The sequence below is a fragment of the Geospiza fortis genome, unplaced genomic scaffold (assembly GCF_000277835.1).
Source record: "Geospiza fortis unplaced genomic scaffold, GeoFor_1.0 scaffold195, whole genome shotgun sequence".
NCBI lineage: Eukaryota > Metazoa > Chordata > Aves > Passeriformes > Thraupidae > Geospiza > Geospiza fortis.
In genome coordinates this window covers 1,603,574-1,624,163 of record NW_005054324.1, presented here as the reverse complement: position 1 = coordinate 1,624,163, position 20,590 = coordinate 1,603,574, and the positions used below count along the sequence as shown (strand labels likewise).

General features: G+C 38.8%; 1 protein-coding gene across 1 annotated transcript in view; it reads left to right on the top strand.

The window, feature by feature from the left end:
- ASZ1 (ankyrin repeat, SAM and basic leucine zipper domain containing 1) overlaps positions 1–20,590 on the top strand; it is a 34,093-nt gene that overhangs the window by 10,240 nt on the left and 3,263 nt on the right. The window contains exons 4-9 of the mRNA XM_014306980.2: positions 4,815–4,926; positions 5,183–5,317; positions 7,642–7,754; positions 10,677–10,752; positions 11,119–11,175; positions 16,041–16,153. Coding sequence (XP_014162455.1) covers positions 4,815–4,926; positions 5,183–5,317; positions 7,642–7,754; positions 10,677–10,752; positions 11,119–11,175; positions 16,041–16,153 — 606 coding nt within the window. The remainder of the gene's footprint in view (positions 1–4,814; positions 4,927–5,182; positions 5,318–7,641; positions 7,755–10,676; positions 10,753–11,118; positions 11,176–16,040; positions 16,154–20,590) is intronic.

Below are 20,590 nucleotides of genomic sequence, written 5' to 3'. Positions count from 1 at the left end.
TCAAAACATAAGTGCTAGCTGAAGTGTTTTGAAAGTCAAACAAGTAGAGTAATGGCTAGGTGAGACATGAAGGCATTGTAAGACCTGCTCTGAATAGCCATTGCAAAGTACTATGGCCTGAATGCTTCATTTAAGTGAGTGCTACCTTGAAAAATTTGTTTTTCTTATCTCATGTCATTCACCTTCCTCTTGCTCCAAAATGTAAATTATATACTTTATCCCTTTGTAAGGCTTGGAAATCTTTTAAGTAGTGCTTTTTAACCTGCAGTGCTTTCCTAAAGTTATACTAAAATATGTTCTTCCAATATTACTTATTATATAGGATTTCCCACTTCATCACTAAATCCCACTAAGCCAGAAAATGGGCAAATAGATTATCTTCTGTCACTGTGAACACACTGTTGCCACTTAATTTCTCAGTTCCAGGCTTAATGTGCAGCAGTGGAGTGGGGAAGCTGGCTCCAGAAGCTTCTGAAGATGCTTCCTGTTTATCTGAAGAATTGTTCAGTTTACAGATCAACAGACTAAAATAATGTCTTGCAGCATCATTTCTTTGCTTTGGGATCTCAATAAGAAAAGATTTGAGACTAAACTCTGGGTTAAATTGTTTTCTGCCTGCTGTATTTTTTCTAGTATTATTGGTACACTGGTCTAGTTGATAAAGACGTTTTCAGTTACAAGGCTTTACTTAAAACTTGTCAAGATCACTAACTTGAAATACTGAAATTCTGTGTAGATGGCTCCCCAGTGGAAAGAAACCTGTGTGTAAATAGGAGACATCTCCTCTCCTTCCTCTTACGAAATTTTCCAGGAAGGTGAAGTTTGTCTTGCTTGAGATCGTGATCCCAAACACAAGCATGTTTATTTGTCAAGAGCAGTGAATTCTGCACCACAGATCCAGTTTAGTGACTTCTTTAAAGCTGTTCAATACATTTTTGAGTCAGATGCTTGCCATCTAGGAGGCAAAACTTTATTACCAGTTCTGTCATGGCTCTTGATTATCTGGGATAGACAGCTTCAGGGGAGTAGGTCTGTTCAGCTTGTTGTCTTGTGATATAAATTTTACCCCATTTTTTCCACAAGGTAAAGTGAACCGGTAAGAACTTCTGATTGTATCTATGTGTACGTGTCACATACAAAGGTTGGGATAGCCCTAAAAACTAAAAAAGCTTCCATTTTTGTCTTTTTCTCCAGTCTTCATGTAAAAGCAGGGAGACTTAGAGTGTGCAGCTGTGTTAGAGGATGTTTACATTGGATATTAGGAAAAGGTTCTTCTGCCAGAGGGTAGTTGGGCATGGGACCAGGCTCCTAGGAAAATGGTCATAAGCACCAAGTTTGACAGAGCTCAAGAAGCATTTGGACAATGCTCTCAATCAGGTGGTGTAATTCTTGGGCTTGTCATGTCTGGGGGCAGGAGTTGGATTCTGTAATCTTTGTGGGTCCCTTCCAACTCAGAATTTTCTGTGACTATAAAGATAAACAAACAAAAATCTCTCTTCATTTGCATGAGACCCTGCTTTTTATATAGGTGCTGCAAAACTAGAGGCAGACATAGTGTTTAATTAATAAATTGCTTATATGCCTTTTAAGATTTTATTTATTTACTGACTATAACTTGAGTATCATATTCAGTGTGGAAAAATGTCATGTGGCAAATTGTACCATACAAAAGGACATAATGGGTGTTTGGACAAGGTCACCTGCAAGCCAGACTGCTGAAATGCAGCAGTTCCTCAAAATTATGAAAGGATTCTTAAGATCTGTCCAGATGATTATCACTACACTCTCTATGAACATTTTTCGATTACACTAAGATGTACCAATACGTTTAGTTTCTCTTCAACTTAAGCAGGAAACAGTGGATTTGCCGTGTTAAAGCTTGCTGTTGTGGTTGTGGGGGTTTGTTGCAGGGTTAGGAGAACAGGGTTTGTTTTCCCCAGTGCTCGTCTCCCTCCTGTGGCCGTACATTTAAATGGATGCTGCTTTCATGGGGTGGCTCAGGATACCCCCCTGCACCTAGAGGTGCAAATTTGTGCAGCAATGCATGTATTTCTATCCTGAAACAGCTTGTAGCCTTCAAAATTAAAACTCAAGCATTAAAATTGAATGCTTGCAGTACTAATTACACAGTCATGTTGATGGATGGGCCTTTTAAATGTTGTATTTATTGAGTTTTACCTGCAAATTGAGCAGTTCTTTTAATGGCTTTAGTGTCATTGAGTTTTTGGGTTGATTTCAGGTATCATGCCTGCAGTACTATACAGCTGTAACTACATCAGATTCTTTGGAGAAAAGACTATTCTGTAGCCTCAGGGCTTTTGTTTAGTTTTTTGCTTTTGAAAAAGCAGAAGATAGTTGTGATGTAGTATCAAAATTGGAAAAAAAAAAAGGTTGAGAGTGGGAGAAATGAAAATGAAATCAGGTGTGATTGGACTGGTTTTGCAGTCAGATGTAGATGGTAAATACTTCAAAGGTGATGGCATGGTAAGTTAGTCAATGCTAACTACCACTGAAAAGAAAGAAGCATGGAAGTGAGTGTCCATTTTGGGCAAACAAGTTTGCATTTTGTTGCTACAAATTATTAGGTTATCGTCAACTTCTGCTCATTCTTTAAAATACAGATTTCTGTATAGAAAGCTCTATAGAGACCTATAGAGATAGTGAGACATATGGATATCAGTTATTAAGTTGAAGATGGAGATTATAGTCTTTCTCTATTTTTATAGTAATCTCCATAGGGTAATTCATGTCAAGGGATTTCAGGAGGTTTCTAGTCCAACTTCTTTAAAGCTATTTCTGTTGTAGAATTGGGCTAGGTTGCCATCTGGTCAATGAGACTGGAGAGTAAAAAATTTCTCTGAGCAGCCAGTTCCACTGATTGGCTGCGCTCCATGGTGAAATGTCTCCTCACATACAGCCAGAACTTCTGCTTTTGTAGTGTTGATGAACTAAGTTAGAGACTAGTTCTAGAAAATAAGAAATAGAAAATAGAAAGAAATAGAAAATCTTATTTTCTGTTCTAGACTGATGCAAGTCTTTTTGCTTCATTACCAAGTTACTTTGTGTTGTTGACTGTATGTCTTGAAGGTCTGGTTACCTTTCATTTTGCTTATCTCTGTGTGATTGACCTTTTTCCCCTAGCATAAGGTTGTTTCAAATTTTTAATGTTACTGTATTACATTCAGTACAATTTTAACTGTGTTTGCATAAGACAAAACATTATCCTTGTATGAATGATCGAAACCAAAGAAAGATGTGCAAAGCCTTAGTTCTAGCAGTATTCTCTGGAAGGAGGGAGAAATTTTAAGGCAGTTGCTTTAAGACATGAATTTGGGGATCCCTCTAGTGGCTGATGAACTTATTAAGAAACCCAGTATTGGGAAGCACAGTCCTCCCATCAGGTATATCCTAGCAAAATAGAATAATCTTTAGAAAGCAGGTTTTTGACATGAAGCTATACATTACAAGTAATACATAATATTTTTCATTAAAAACTATTGCTTTTTAAAATACAATAGATTTTAATTAAACAACAGTAGTAAAATATTTTACCTTAAATCTTATTACTTAGTAGCAACCAGAAACTCTACAATATTTTTCCTCCAATACTGCCTTTTTATTTCTTAGTTCTGCAGTCTTATTCCACTAAAATGTGTCAGACATCTGGAAAGATAGTTTGCAGACAGCAGCTTTTGAGCAGTATTTCATAATGGCTTCATCTTGTAAGGGTCTCTAGAAGCATAAGATCATTTCTTGGTTTGAGACACTTCAAAGGAGAGCTCTTTGGAATGAATCATCTTGTTTAAGTATTCCAACAATCCCTTCCCACCAATAAGAAATGAATAGTAATAGATGAAAGAGAAAAAACAGTGGTTTATTAACAAACAGAATGCTGAAAGGCACAGGAAAAAAAGTAAATAACTGCTAGACCTCATACCCCACTGCAACAAAGAGAGACCCAAAATGTTGGAAACTCTTCGTTTCCGAAATAAGCCTGGCAAGAGAATTTCAGGCTTTGTAGGACAGAGTGATAAGATGGTGTGAGAGCCCTCCCTGGAAGGCAGGAGCCTCACAGAACTGTTCCAGCAGCAGACAAAGAGCTTCCCCATGGCAAGGCACTGCTGAGTGGGCACAGCAGGTGAAACAGCTGGGCTGGAGCTACACAGTGCATCCTCTCCCAACTCCATGCACTCAACAGCAGCTTGGGCTGGAGCAGGGTGGCTCTGCTCCACTTCTACCAGCATGGTGCCCCCCTGGATTTTCAGACAGGCAGCTGCAGAATTCACCCTCCAGGTAGCTCAGATAGTGCTCCTGCAGCTTCTCTGAGCCAAGGGGGGAAAAACCAAACAGAATGGCTATTACCTGAGCAAAGATCAAGCAGGCAGTGGTGCAAATACCACCCTGGGAAGAGACCCAAGGAGAGCTTTGAAAAACTCCAGCGTAAGAGCAATCTCCACACACACACACACACACACACACATACGCACACACACACAATGTCCCCTACTGCAGGGTCTTAAAGATACCGATATTTTGCTTACGCTAATTCTACTGGAGAGAGTTTTGCATTTATGAACATAGTTGTTGTTTTTAATATTCTTTCTCTTACGTATTCAGTTGTGATTTACATCTTGCCCTCAATGAAACCACACATTTTTTCCAAACTTTGGACTGAAATTGTTCTGTATGTAGAACACATCACTTAGGCATTGTATTTGAAAAATATTTTTTAATGAAAATAGAAGTGTTCCAACTTTTTTTTTCCCTTTTTCCATTTTGACATACTTGATTTCACCTGGCACCTTTTCTTTCAGGAAACAAATCACTGCACTGATGTATGCAGCTAGAAAAGGCTATCCTCGGGTTGTTGCTTTTCTTGTTGCTCATGGATCACACATAAATGCCCAAGATGAAAATGGATATACAGTAAGTGATTTATTTTGTGTGTTGTATTTAATAATAAAAAATTTTAGAAGTGTGTACCCTCTTGTATACACAAGTGTAGTTTGTTTCACAGTGCAGCTTTCTAAGAAATATTTCTCAGAATTTTCTCCTTTAGCACTACTTTGAGATCCTCTTGCATTAATTGTCTTTGTTTCCATATTGGGCTGTGTTTTATTGATTGAAACTGTTGTGTTTTGCTTCATATGTAAAATTGGTAAAACAAAGTTGTTCTTTGCAGGCATTAATATGGGCGGCACAGCATGGACATAAAAGTGTAATTTTGAAGTTGCTTGAGCTAGGAGCTGACAAAAATCTACAGACCAAGGATGAAAAAACAGCAGCAGACCTAGCAAAAATCAATAAACATTTAGAGGTATTTAATTTCTCTTAGAAATGCAAATTCTGTGTTTTGTGTCAAAAGTGTTTTCATTAATCATCTAACTTTCTGTAGAAATATTACTTTAATAACTACATAATAGCAGCTAGTTGAATACTAGTGCTGTAACATTTATGTTTATAGCAGACTATTTTCTGCTATATCACAGCTTTTCACGGGTCTGTAAAGGCTATATTGTAGTGTTTTGGAAACATTTTTTCTTTATTCTTTCAGAAGCGTTGACTTTAGATGTAGAATACAAAACAAGGGATTATTCATCTTTGCAGTGTTAATATGAGAAGTAGAAAATGTATTTTAATCTATATGCCAAAGTATGTGTGAGAATGCAGATATCAAACTGATTTGTAGTGTATAGCTTCTCATTGAGTTTGGAAGTGAAAAAGCTAAAGCCAAAAAAAAAGAGTAGTTGGTAGTGGCCATTTTCAAAGTCCATTTTCTAGAGAAGGTGTGAAGTAATGTACATTGGCCATCAGATCATGAAAGAGCAGCTGCAAATTACCAGTATAAAGAGCTACTGAAGACAACATTTATTCTTCTAAAATAAATGTTTACTGCTGTTATCAGATGATACATGGTGGATCAGTCAGACCATATTCCTGTGTATTTTGTTTTGAGTTGCTCTTACCAGTGATGTGGCTTTTTACACAGGCTCTTCAAAAATGTATGTGTCACTCTTATGAATTGTAATTTACAGCTTCTTACCTCTTTTTTTTTTTCCTGCCAGACTCAAGGGCTAGACAGGAGCAAAAATGATAACTATGCACAGAGCTGTCAGTGGAAGGTAGCAAGATCTGTGTCTGAGGCTCAGTGATCTGCTGGCTCAGGTTACTAAGAAGGCTTACAAGTGCCTTCTGCCTTTGATAAACAACTTGTTCAGCAGGTTGCAGCCATATAATCTTATAAAATGACTTTCTCTGACATGGAAGGAATACAGGCTTGTCACACTTGAGAGATGGCTCTTGCCTCTTGACCTGAAGTGCTAACTTTCACACAATTGGTGCAAAGTCTTGCAGATGGTCTTGAGATATTTAATGATCATGAGCTTCTTCCAGCTTCAGGGTCTGCTTTCAGGCTGTTAACAACCCAAGGGGCTGTCATACAGATGATGTCTGCAGAAACTGTTTCTGGGAGGGAAAATATTTTTCTTCTGTATTATTCTGGATTTGTCTGGGAGTTATTTTTCTTCCAAACAGCCTGTATGGTGCTGTGTTTTAGGATTGTGACCAAAACAGGGTTGATAACATACAAGTGTTCTAGCTGTTGTTGATCTGTGTTTGCACAGAATCAAGACCATCTTTATTTCTCACTCTGCTCCCCATCTCTTGCAAGTAGGCTGAGAGTGAGAAAGAGGTTTGGAGGGGGTACAGCCCTGGGCTGCTCACTCCAGTTCACAAAGGGTACTCCGTGCCCTATAACATCATGCTCAGCAATAAAATTGGAGAGTGGCTGGGCTGGTGGGAGGTGGCAAGTGCCTGATTTTGCATCACTCTCGGGTTTGTTTTTTTTGTTCCCCTTCGTGTATCAAATTGTATTATCTCAGCCCATGGAAGGTCTTCTCACTTTTACCCTTCTCATTCTCCCCCATCCTGCTAGCCTCAGTAGGGACTTATTTTCCAGCTAGGATCAACCCACATACCTGTGTATGTGTACAAAACTGTCCAGTCCAGTTTTAAATTCTAGGCAAGTGGTTTCACCATTTTTTTAATCTTTATTGAGGTTCTACTTCTTTTGCTGAATTTTTTTGTAACTATCTCAAAACCCACCCAGAGGCAGTTCAATGTCTGCGATTCATCACCAGTGCGTAGTGATGCCTACCAGAAGGCTTCTTCTTTAATCAGTTAAAAGAACCCCTGTCTGTCAGATATAGTTAACTCAGATTGTCGGTTGTAGATTGGTAAATCTTATGTTTATATATACACTGGAAGTGTAGATGTTAAAAGAGTCATGTGCCTTTTGTTCTTTAGAGAACTTACTGCATAGAATTCTTGTCTACAAGCAGCAAAAATTACTTTGTTGTTGTTTGGCTTTTTCTGTAGTGGTAGATTCTGTAGTGGATTTTTAGACCGTGTAATAGATACCACTGTGCTCAGTGTTCATCATTGTGCTGGAATTTGGTTAATCCAGAAATGCTCCTGGTAAACTCTTAGTTTAGTCTTAACTTCTCATTATAGATGTATGCTTTAGAGAAGTGGCAGATGTTCCATGTTCCCTGTAAGTAGTAATTGATTGTAATCTTACTCCCATGTATTTTTTATACATTTTGAGTTTTAATAATAATTAATTCATATTGACTTTTCCAGATATTTAGTTTGCTCTCGTTGGCTGCAAATCACTTGCAAGGGAGATACCATAAAGCAGTTGAGCAAGAGGCTATCTGCAAATTTCTGACGGCTGTCTCTGACCACAGTGTTGGGTAAATACAATCGTAGTGTCATTTTAGCTTATAAACATTCCTAAAATATTGTATTTGTTCATATCAATGATTAAGTTGTTCTGATACATAATGTGTCTTGTTTGGAGTGCTGCCAAGACTCCACAGTAAGTATATTAATGTACTATCAATTTTTCAAGACTGCGAACTTCCTTGGCAATATAAACAAAGAGCATGCTCTAGATTTTTCTTACCTCTCATTTAGTGTAAAGTGTAGGAGTGACAGGGTCCAATGTCACTTCATTTCAGCTCTGTTAAATTTGTATGCTTCCCTGTTGCATACTTCTTGTTCTGTTCTTATCTTCGTTTGATGTTAAATTTTTGATGCTTTCACTGAATGCCTATGTTCAGCTTCATTGCCACCAAGAGCTATGCCCTTTTCTTTTTTCTGTAATCAATTGGAGAGTCAAAATTAAGTGTGAACACTAGTTAAACCCCGGAAGTTTTGGCAGAGTGTGCCCTTGACCCTGAGGCTTGAAGGTGCCCTATGCCTGAAATCAGCACCTGCTTCAGCAATTTCAGAGATTTCTGATACGATTTTGTGCAAGAACTTGGCTAAGAAGTCCTCAAAAAAGCATTACTTGCATCCTTCAGCTTGAGCTGTGTGGTCTTAAAAAGACAGCTTGCAGTGCCCATAGTCTGTTCTAATTGGTCAGATCGTCCCTGCTCAGCCAGAGCCCTGCTGAATTTGGTATATTCTAGTTTTGTAGCATTAGGCTGATGGGCTGATGGCAGTTCACAGGGTAGCAGTTCACAGTGAGGTAGACTCAGACTTCAGGCAAAGCCTCACCAGATTCTGGTTTTAGAATCCTAGAATTATTTAGGTTGGAAAACACCTCCAAAGAGGCCTACCAAACACTACCATGTCAACTAAACCTTAATACTAAGCACTGTGTCCAGTCATTTCTTGAACTCTTCTAAGGATGGTGACTCAACCACCTCCCTGGGCAGCATGTTCCAATGCTTGACCACCCTTTCAGTGAAGAAATTCCTTCTGATGTCCTGCCTGTCCCTTGTGTCAGCTCTCATTTTGTTGCTGGTTGCCTGGGAGAACTAGCCAACCCTCCCACCTGGCTACAGCCTCCTTTCAGGTAGTTGTAGAGTGATGAGGTCTCCCCTGAGCCTCCTTTTTCCCATGCTAAAGAACCCCGGCTCCCTCAGCCACTCCTCATACAACTCACTTTCTAGACCCTTCACCACCTCCATTGCCCTTCTCTGGGCACGCTTCAGCCCCTCAATTTCTTTCCTTCGTGAGGGGCCCAGAATTGGACAGAACTTGAGGTGTGGCCTCACCAGTGCTGGGTGCAGAGGACAGTCTCTTCCCTAGTCATGCTGGCCACACAATTTCTGATCCAAGCCGGGATGTTATTTGCCTTTCTGGACACCCGGACACACGCTGGCTTATATTCAGCTGTCAGTGAGCACCCCAAGGTCCTTTTCTGCTGGGCCGCCTTCCATTCACTCCTCCCCCAGCCTGTAGCGCTGCATGGGGTTGTTATGGCCGACGGGCAGCACACAACACTTTGCCTTATTGAACCTGATACAATTGGTCTTTGCCCATTGATCCAGCCTGTCCAGATCCCTCTGCAGAGCCTTGTAACCCTCCAGCAGATCAACAGGACGGTGTCATGTGTGAGCTTACTCAGGGTACCCTCGATCCCGTCATCTGATCATTGGTAAACTGTTAAACAGGACTGGCCCCAGCACGGAGCCCTGGGGAATACTGCCAGTGAGTGGCCATCAAGGGATGTAACTCCATGTGTCACCACTCTCTGGGCTGGGCATGCAGCCAGTATTTAACGCAGTGGGCTGCCAGCTTCTCCAGGAGAATGCTCTTGAAGACAGTATTGGAAGCTTTACTGAGGTCCAGATAGACAACATCCACAGCCTTTCCCTCATCTGCTAACTGGGTCACCTTGTCTAAAAAGGAGGTAATGTTGGTCTAGCAGGACTCATCTCTCCTAAACCCATGCTGGCTGGGCCCCATTCCCTGGCTGCCCTGTACGTGCCATGTGATGGCGCTCAAGATGCTCCTTCAGTCTTTGAGGGGAAGAAGAGGCAGACCTTCATTTCAGGGCCTACAACAAGGCAGAGCAAAGCATGTCATAACTCAGGATTATGGCAAAAGATTTATTGTTGCAAATACAGTAGTCCTTTCAGAATTTTGTTGGATTTGCTCTTCCATTTAATTCTTTACATTACAGTTCATCTGATTGTTGAAAGCTGTTTAGTTATTTTTCCTCTTACACTTTTATAACCCTTGGTAGAGTGGGGAATCAAAATTGATATTTTATATTTGTTTATAAATGTTAAGCTCTGAACTTACAGTTCAGTGTTAACTACTTCCTCAGTCTACCTTCTGAACAATAGTCTTCTGGTGAGTTTCTTGATGGAGTAATTTCCACTATTTTTAATTACACACAGTCCTGTTTTCTTGAGAACCTCTTTTGGCTTGACTGGAACGGGAAGGGTACCAGTTGTGGACTTAATCCAGTTAATATGAATATTATGTACGTAGTTGTCTTCCTTTACCCCACTTCCACATTTTTCAGGCTTTTGTGACCCAACTTTAGGGTTCATTTGGAATGTTTTGTGACTTAAAGTTACCTGTAGGTACGAAAGTCATCCCCCTTTGGGTTCAGTTCAACTTATTAGACAGAAAAAACATCTGAAATTTTTGATAGATTACGTTGTATGCTTGTAAGGTACTTCTGTTGTCAGGTGTGTGCAACTTCAGGTTCCTCCCAAGTGCTAGGGGGGAGGAACCTGAAGTTGCACACACCTGATGACAGAAGTAAAAGGCTCTGGGGAGCTTTTCTGTAACATTTTGTTATGAATGTCTTTTTTTTTTCTTTTTTTAATTTCCACTGTTTCTAACTTCAATCTCATTAATTATCTTTACAGTTCCTATTCAACTTTTCATGACATGGAAGTGTTTTTACATGGTCTTGGTCTAGAACACATTAGAGAATTATTGCAGGTAATTTTGTGGTATATTTGCTACCTGTCAAGTAATCCATGAAAGTAAAATGCACCTACTGCATTAAAAAAAAAAGTTATATGACCATTAATATCTTAATTCAAATAAATTCCTTAAACAGATTTTTATTTTTTAAATAAAATGGGAAGTTAAACTGCAGTGGACTAAATTGGTTTTCTTGATTACATGCCTTGGTCATGGCATTTGATGTTTCTAAACTAGACAGATCTTTCATTGCTTCAGTAATGACGTTTTGTAGCTGATATTATTTCTGAAAACTGAAGTACAACAGGGAAGAAAATCAAGTTTGAAACTGTTTTATTCTGGAATTCTTTTTGATGGCAGAAACCCCTTTGTTTTATACAGGAGCAAGATATAGCTTTAAGACAACTTCTGACCATGCAAAAAGATGACTTAATACAGGTCAGTTTACTACTTTAGAATATAATTTAATTTTGTCCTCTTTTTTTAAAGTGTTTTTAATGTCTTATCTTCTCATTGTAAATGTCTAACTTTGCAAGAATTCTTTCAGCATCTTCTGCAACTTCTTGAATTTTAATGTGATTATAGACAGGCTTTTTCTGATGTAATCTCACAGATCAATGAGTGATCAGGGATAAGCAGGAAATAGTTCTAGTTTAAATGTTAGTTACCATTTTTAGTTTTTAATTGTGATTTCTCTGAAGGGAAGTCAGTGCTAGGATAAGCAGTAGATACTACTGAACAACTACTTTAGATGCGGTCCTTCTTTGGAGGTGGTAATTTTTGGTGGAGAAAGAAGAGCTCTCTTACATTACAATTGCTTAAATTGTAGAATCTTGTATCCCAAACAGGTTTGTAAAACCTTATCCACCCCCCAAAAATGGAGGAAAGAGAAGATTTTGTTTCTTACAGTTTACTGCAGCTGGGAAGGTTCGTCCTTTGCTGTTTGCAAAGGTTGGTCTTTTGACTAAATGATGCATTATTACAAGGCTTCAGTTCTCAGCTGAGATGTGGTGGTTGCTTTTCTTTATTCTTGCTGGAATTTTTCCTGTGGGAAGTGAAAGGACTTTCTGTGCTTACTGGAGGATGCTATAATAAAATCCAATTATAGGAGCCTCACTGGAGCAACATAAGTACTTCAGGCTGCAGGATTCTTCTGAGTGCTCTGTACTGGGGAACTTTGGAATCTCTGGTCTGGGATTCCAAAGACACTTCGTAAAAACAGCTTCTTAAAGCTGCTCCCTGTACTGGAGCTAGCCATGTCCTTAGTGTCAGCTTTTTTTCTCCTAAGCCTGGTACCAGGGAGGTGTGTGTTCTGGCAGCTGGATCCAACATTGTATTCCTTTAGAGTCGATGTCAGCAAGGATTGATTTGCTTGATGTTTTGTCTTGTAACTGAATAGTTAATCACTTGCAATTAATTCTGCATTCTCAGGGGATGTTAATATAGAGAACTTTGTCAATGAAGAGACTTTTATGACTTCACCCAGGGCAAAATATTGTAAGACATGTCAGTGTGTTTTGATGTTACTGCTTTTCTGAAGCCTCAGGATCATTGGACAGCATCCTGGTCTCCTGGGATTTGTAGAATTCTAAAGCCCCTGTTGATAGTAGTTTTGTCCTCTGAGGAGATTCTTGTGGATTTCCTCTCATTACTGTGTGAGCTGCTGTGTTGGGCATGATTGCATTAAACTGTAAATCTGTGATCATACTGATCACTTGCTTTGGTATTGTAGTTATTGCTTGTTTTTATCCAGTGAACACTGGAGGAAGGGGAGACAATTGTGAACTTCAGTGAATGGCTAAGCTTTATGGTTCCCTCTCCGAAGAGGTGGAATTTCACTCAAAATCAAAGCTTCTGTTTCATTGTTCTAAATTGTTCGAGGCTCATTATTATAAAAGCAAAAAAGCTTTTAACAAACTGAAGTAACTGCAGGGATCAGCTGCTTCTACACAGGAAGATAATATCTGTAAGAATTTAATTGCTTTGTCTGTTAACTTTGCAACAGCAGGAAACAGTTCCTGAAATATAAGTCATGCTTTGTGCATGGACATAAATTAATTAGTGAGTTTTCAGTTGAGAAGTTAAAAAATGGCATAACACTCCTGGCTGATTAGCTCTTCATAAGTTATCCAAAATTCTTTATGCAGTCTTGTTTTAGAGCTCTGCTAACGGTTTCTCCCCACGCTGCTGATAGAAGAAATCTAATCTGTTTCCTTGTAACTTCAGAGTTGAAAGTTTTCACTGTGATGGCAGACTTTCAGCTAACAGCCAGCTGTTCTAAAGAGCCTGGATCTTATTACTACAAAGATTAATGATGACCTTTGATGGATGCCTCTGAACCAAGCTGCTTTGTATCCAGAGAACTGGGGAGAAATCCTGTCATTAACATGATAAGCTTTCTTCCATCAAACAATATAGGAAGATATTTTCTCTGTAAATACCTTTATCTGTATTCTACAACAAAGCCTAAACAATGAGTCTTTCAAGCTGAAATCCTTGCATTCCTTAAGCTTATAAACTGTTCCATTCTGGAAAAAAATGTTTTCAGTATACTGGGACATGTCTTTTCAACGTTTGGAGGTTTTTGTCTGCACCACTTGTGACATATTTTTTATTTTGTTTTAAGCATTTTTCTGATAAGATAGCAACAGAAGTAATTTAGTGTCTGGATGCATTTAGGACTAAAACGGTTTCTTTTTTACATTTAATTTAATTTAGAATAAGAGAAATTGACATCTTGTTTTAGATTTGAGACTGTGTAATGAAAAGTTGACACATCAAAATTCAAAATATAATCCAGAACTTCACATAATTGGATAATTATCTGGTCTGTGTGCTTCTATATCACAGTTCCAGGACTCATTCCTCTGCCCCCACTCCCTGAAAAAAGCACTTAATATTTGACAGAAATGTGTCAGATCTTGTCACTAATTAAAATTAGTGGTTACTTGGGCAAGGTAGCATTGTTGTAAGAATTTGTGCATAACTTCACTGGTTTTATCTGTGCAGTATATCATCTTTCATGTGCTGAGGCCATCTTATTCACCTCTTGTCACATTCATGCTGGAGTGAAGTTGGGGCTTGGATTTTGAAGGGCTGCCTTGTATGTATTTAAGCAAAGAGTAAAATAGATGTTCATAGAGTTGATCTGGCTAAAATTGAGAGTGCATATAGTCTGTTTTACAGATATGGGCAAATCATTGTACAGCCCTTGCATGTTCTTAAACATGGCCACTTCACAATAATACTTGCAAAATTTGGACTGCAGAACACAAGTGAACCAACATCAACTTAAAAATTCACTTACCCATCAAGAAGGGCTTATTGCACTGTGGTTGTTCCATGCATTCATTATTGGATGAACAGTCAGGTTCTGGGTCACTTCATGTTCTTGCAGAGATGATCTAGAAATTGGGAAGTAGTTTGGATGGATCTATCGACCTTCCATCTCTAAGTTCTGCACCTTTTACCACTAAATGCAGAATCAGTATGGTGGTAGAAGGCTTTATCTGTAGTGATATTTATTACATTCTTTACTTCCTGACAAATATTTTCAAGCTGTGGTGGTGCTCAGTGATCCATTTGCAGAAGAACAAAATGATGTTTTATTTCTAGGGGAACAAAGTGCATCTTCCTGATATGCTGGTCAGAAAGCTGCATCCTGATTTGCTGGTTTCAGGAATGAGAAGGTGGAGTCAAAAGCAAAGGCAGTCTTCACAATAGTTCCTACTTTAAGCAAGATAGTTTTAATTCCTCAAGAATAACTGCTGTTGTAGAAATCTGCTAACTTATTAATGATAAAATAACTACTGCAATGCTTTGTAAGCCTTAAGAAAATATTAGCTCATACCAGATAGGGCTCCACAAGGCAAACCTGAAATCTAATGAATTGAGCAAACTTACAGCTCAACACAAGTGGAGCAGATTATTCATACAAAACTCAGATCTTTCTATCTTAAGGCTGCTAGTGATATTCGCTAAAAACACTTCATTATCATTCATTCAGGGACCCATGGAAACCTACTAAAAAGTTCAAAAGTTCTTGACACCTGTAGTTAAATTCCCAATTAATCTTGTTGGTATTTTTCATTATTGAAGAACTTACTTGTCTATAAACGTAACATGGTTTTGATATGTTTATGGGCTCACAAGTGTACTTTTAATTATTTTTAGCTGTGATTGGTGGAGAACCTGGAGTACAGTTTTATGCAGTCACAATGAACAATGAGTGTCATAACATTGGGTCTCAGAAAAAAGCAAGCTTTTCCCTAGGCACAATCTCTTCCCTAGAATGTCAATCTGATGTGGGTTAGCAGCTGTTCATTCAAAATTCTTTCCAACAGAAATCTGGGAGACTGCAAACACTAATATCTTCCAGATTTGTGAGGGTGCAGAAGGTAACAAGTCCACAGAATATCAGTGAGGGTCCCATATAGTCTATGTTTGGAGACTCTGAGATCCTTGCAGTCTCAAATGCAGGAGTGGTCTACCCCTGTTGAGTCAGGTACTCAGCTGGTCCCTTAGGAGCAAAGTCAAGAGGTTTTTTACTTGTGTGGGGGAGCATGTTAGTGCTGCTAACACCACAAGTCCTGTGTTGCACAGCAGCCTGTCAGATGAGTAAGGGAAATACTGAATGTGGCACAAAAGCATTTATTTTTTTAAAAATGAACTATTCTTTTTCACTAAGTGTTCTGCAAGAAAACTCTTAGTCTAGGATTTAAATATGACTTAAAATTTAATCTGAGATGCTTGATGGATAGCACAGCTGTCAGTGTTTTCTGCTCCAGGCATCACTTGGAGAATCTGCTACATAGTATGTATCTTTTCTGTTTTCCTTCTGTTAAAAAGATGTCTTTCTCTAAAATTCCCCATTTGATGCTGAATTGATAATTTCCACTCTTTCTTTCTGAGTTAATGCTGTATCACTATCATGATGATTCGTTATCTTGCTGTCAGAGATGACTCAGATCATTCTGAAATGGAAAGCCTAACATCCTAACAAGACGGGGGTACTTAGGCAAACTGCTATTTTTTTTTAATAAACCCTAAACAGATTTTCTGAATATCCTGTGCAGTTTCAGTTCAGCAGTTCCTTGTCTCTTGTCATTTTGTTCTGCATCATTGAATATTTTCTGTGGTTTTATTTTTTCCTTTGTCACTACATGCATTGTAGCTGGTTGCAATAACTTAAAAAGAGTTTCTTTTAAATCTTAATATTTAGAAGCTAGTGAAATGTGTTACTGTACTGTTATGTCTGGTAAGTTTAAAAGTAAATCATATTTGGAATTACTCTTTAAATTTAGATTGGCATTACAAATCCTGGAGATCAGCAGAAACTCCTGGATGCTATTAACGATCTGCAAGTGGAAGAAAAAAAATTTGAAGACATCTCTGAAATTATGAAGCTGGAATTGAGGTATTAACAGTATATCTAAGGAAATGGAAGTGAAATGCTAACAATTTAAGGTGACCGTGTTATTTTCTGTGGCTCAAAGGTAAAATTGTCTCACCTTACCCTTAATGGATAGCATTCATGAGAATATGCAAGTTAGTCGATTATGAGAGCTAGTGGTGGATGTGTTTTGCACAAACAAAGTTGGAAGCTTAGACAAGGTAGGCTCTGTTAGTCTTCCAGTCAAATTTGTCTGATTTTAAGATGCAGTAAAAAAAATGTGTGAGGGAGAGATGCATATAACTTCTGCATAGGCCCTTAATTTTTACCTCATAAAATAATATCTTGTACATGTGTATCTTAAATCATAAATGCTCCTTCTGTTTAGATTCCAGATTTTTTCATTGTTTTTCTCTTCCATTGGAAGCTTAACTGGCTTCTAAAATATCTCTTTTTTTAATCTTACCAATTAAACAAGTTTAGAAGCTATTTTCCTTATTATAGATTATATATATCAGTAGGTTTATAAGGAGAATTTTTTTAAGAAAGTGTTACTCTTTCAGACTCCCATTCCAACTTGGTATTTTTTCCCATTATGGTATTAAGGCATCAGCAGTGCAACACCTCTCATACTTTTAATATAGTCTTGTGCAGTACCATAGAAGCCAGGCCCCAGCTGAGAGGTGTGTTCCTTAGCAACCTTATTAAACTTCATAAGTTCCCTAAGCACTGCTAGAGCGCTCCATATCCAGCACAAAATGAAGTATGTAGTAAGTACAAGGGAGCCTTAAGATTTCTAAAATCTCTTATCCTTTATGTGTAAGTAATTTTTTTTTCCTGGAGGACACACCTAGACCTCAATTTAAATTCCATGCTCCTATCTTTCCTCTTCCTAGTTCTCCAACTTACTGACGTATAGCTACTAAAAATGGATTAGATAGTAAAAGTTCAGTTCCTCTTTGAAGTGTGTGAATTTCCCTCTTGAGTAGTGATCTGACAGCTGTGATGGTACTCTCAGAGATATCCCTTCCCTCTCCAAAATACTGGGTAGAGCTGTCAGTACTACTTGAGTGCTGTAAGGCTAAAGTCCCTGTTAGTTCTGTTGTTCATCGGCCCAAAGAATATGCTTGGTTTCAAATTCAATCTGTACATGTCTCTGTGCTTTGGAGGAAACTGAATTGCTCTGACACTGTGCATTAGCAGTCAAGTCATGATGTGAGCCTGCCATGGTGTTGACTTTAGAGTCCCAGTTACATGAGACTGTCCAGTATGTATTCCACTCCCAACCAATCATTCAAACACTGATTGCTCCCAGTGCTGGTGCTGTGCTGGTATCTTTATCCATTACTGTGTTTATGAAAAAGAGACTTTGTGGCCTGCTTGAGGAACGTTTTTGCATCACAATGCAAAGTTTGAGCTGTCAGACTTGGGAGAACATGCAAGGCATTTGAGGAAGCTCTTGAACAGCTGAGATGAGCTGGAAGAGCAGAGAGTTCATGTCCTGATAGAGGACTTTGATGTTTCTTCTGGTCTGTGAGGAGATTTCATTCAGAGACCACTCAAAGATAAGGAATTGGCTGAATATTCACACTGGGCAAGAGTTGTGGGCAATGGCTTAATGTCCAGATGAGAACACTGAGTGACGCTCCTCAGGGGCTGGTGTTGGGACTGGTGCTGTTTAACGTCTCTGCTGGAGACATGGAGACTGGGATTGAGTACGCCCTCAGTATGTGTACCAATGACACAGAGCTGTGTGGTGTGTTGGAGGGAAGGGATACCATCTAGGGCAGACCTTGACAGCCTTGAGTGGTGGGTGCATGAAATTCAGCAAGGCCAAGTGTAAGTGTCCTGGGTTAGAGCAATCCCAAGCACCAGTACAGGCTGGACAGAGAGTGGATTGAGAGCAGCCCTGAGGAGATGGACTTGGGAGTGTTTGTTGACAAGAATTACAGAAACACAGAATATCATGAGTTGGAAGGGACCTACAAGGATCATCAAATTCTCCTCCTGGAAGAAGCTCTACATGACACAACAAATGTGCACTTGCAGCTGGAGCGGCCAGCAGGTTGAGAGGGGATTCTCCCTGTCTATTCACTGTCATGATACTCCACCTGAACTATTGCAACCAGCTCCAAGACCCTCAGCATAAGAAGGACATCAGCGTGGAGGGAGTTCAGGAGAGGGCCACAAAGATGAACAAGAGGGCTGGAGCACCAGTCCTATGAAGACAGGCTGAGAGACTTGGGGGTGTTAGCCTGGAGGAGAGAGGGCCTAAAAGGGGTCTACCAGAGAGCTGGAGAAAGACTTTTACAAGGCCATGTAGTGATAGGACAAGGGGAAATGGCTTCAAACTGATGCAGGGAGGTTTAGGTAATAAAGACGTAATAAAGAAATTCTCTGCTGTGAAGGCAGTGAGGTGTTAGAGTAAGTTGCCCAGAAAAGCTGTGGGTGTCCCATTCCTAGAAGTGTTCTAGGCCAGTTTGGATGGGACTTTGAGCAAGCTGGTTTAGTGAAAGGTGTCCCTATCTGTGGCAGAGGGATTGGAACTAAATCATCTGTAAGGTCCCTTCCAACCCAGATATTCTATGGTTCTGTAATTCTCCATCAAAACAACTGTGTACTTTCAGAAGAGGATCCTGCAAATGTGTACATGTGCTGCAGTACTGAAGAACTAAACTTCAGCATGCAGGAGGGTATAAACAAGTATGATACAGATACACCATAAATTTGTATTAAAATAGAGGTTTTGCTGCTGAGCTGGTGGTAGACCAGGGGGATCTGTTTGGTGCCTTTGGAAATGGATGTTGACTCTTCAGCAAGCAAAAATTAGCTACAGTTTAAGGTGACTTTTCCCAGTTTAGGCATTAGGCATTTTTGTGTTAAAGTGTATGCTTTTTTCAGATTGTTCCATAGTTGTGTTTAGTACATGCATTCAAGCAGAGCAGCTTAAAAATCTGAATAGAAGGAGTAAGTAGAGAAATACAAAAAAATTATCTATTCACTGTGTGTGGCCAAATACAGTGAAATACCCACACGGTATCTGGTGCAGTCTCACACACCAGTGACATATCTTACTCCTAGTATAGTGTGCATTTAGATCATATGTAGTTCTCAAAACCAGAAAATAATTGATTAATTAAACATTGAAGTACACAAAATATGACAGCACTTCAGTTATGGCAAGCACTGCATAGTTTTCTAGAAAATTGCCTGACATGTATTCTAGGCATCTGACCTTTAGACTAAAATCTTAGGCTATGTTTACATGCTATTATATAAAGATTTTACTTCCCACTTGTTCAAAGTCACTCTGTGAGAAGGAGAATCAGTCATCAAGTCATAGAAAAACTAACATAGTAGAAAATCTTGAACTGATTGATTATAAACTTACAGAGTGTCCAGCACTGTGTAGCCACTGATGTTTTGACAGCCATTAGTTCTTTTTTAAAGTGATAATTTTTTGAAAACATTATTTCCATTTCTAAATATAAGAACATGTCACCACAACAAGTATAACATTCTATGAAAATGGGGAGTTTTTTAAGAACTATGGTGTAGTGAAATAGTATAATAGAATAAATGTTTTTCTTTCTCCCCCTCCCTAATTCAAGCCTGTGACATACTTTGTATTTGCCAAGAATCCTTCCAGAATTCTGAAAGATAATTTCTTTTGTAATGAAACACAAAAGATGCCAGCTAAAAAGTTATCTAAGTAAAAGAAAATATTTATGATTATGACTTGACTACAGTGATGTGGGAGAAGCTTTTAGACTATCTCCAGATATTGAGTGTTTGGGCTCTTTACCTGAAATACTCAGTTCAGTTACATTGTCCTGAAACAAGCAATAGTTTATTTTATAAAAACAAACTAATAAGCGTTTGTACTTCTCCATCTTCACGAAAACCATGTCCAGTACTGGTTTTAAACCTCCAGCATACCTATTAATGTTTCTTTATATTGCTGTGTTAAATATTAAAGTCTTAACAGTACAGCACTATTGCAAATTACAGATGTCCTGAGCAGCAGCAGAAATTTTACTCACTAATGATCCTGTGGCCAAAGTTGAAGGAAAGCACTCTATGACACTCAATGACCTAAATTCCATCTCCATTTAGATACATGCACTGCATTGGTGTGTAGCTTAGTTTAGCTGTTTGACAAATTTTGTGGATACCTTTTTGACCTCAGAAGAAAGAAGCAAGTGGTATGGGTATGTTGCATTTAGTTATATGTCTGCATTTAATAGCTGATTGCCTAGGGAATAGAGGAATGTTGTAGTCTGAGTTAGTTTATTCAGATACTATGGCTCTGCAGAACAAGAAACTCTGCAGGAGGAACTTGTAATTGTCTCTTGTTTTGGCCCTGCCTGTTATTGACCCAAATATCTTAAGAGTCAGCAGAAACTTTCCTACTGGAGATACAGACACTTCTCAGGAGTTTCAGGGTTTGAGAGCTCAATC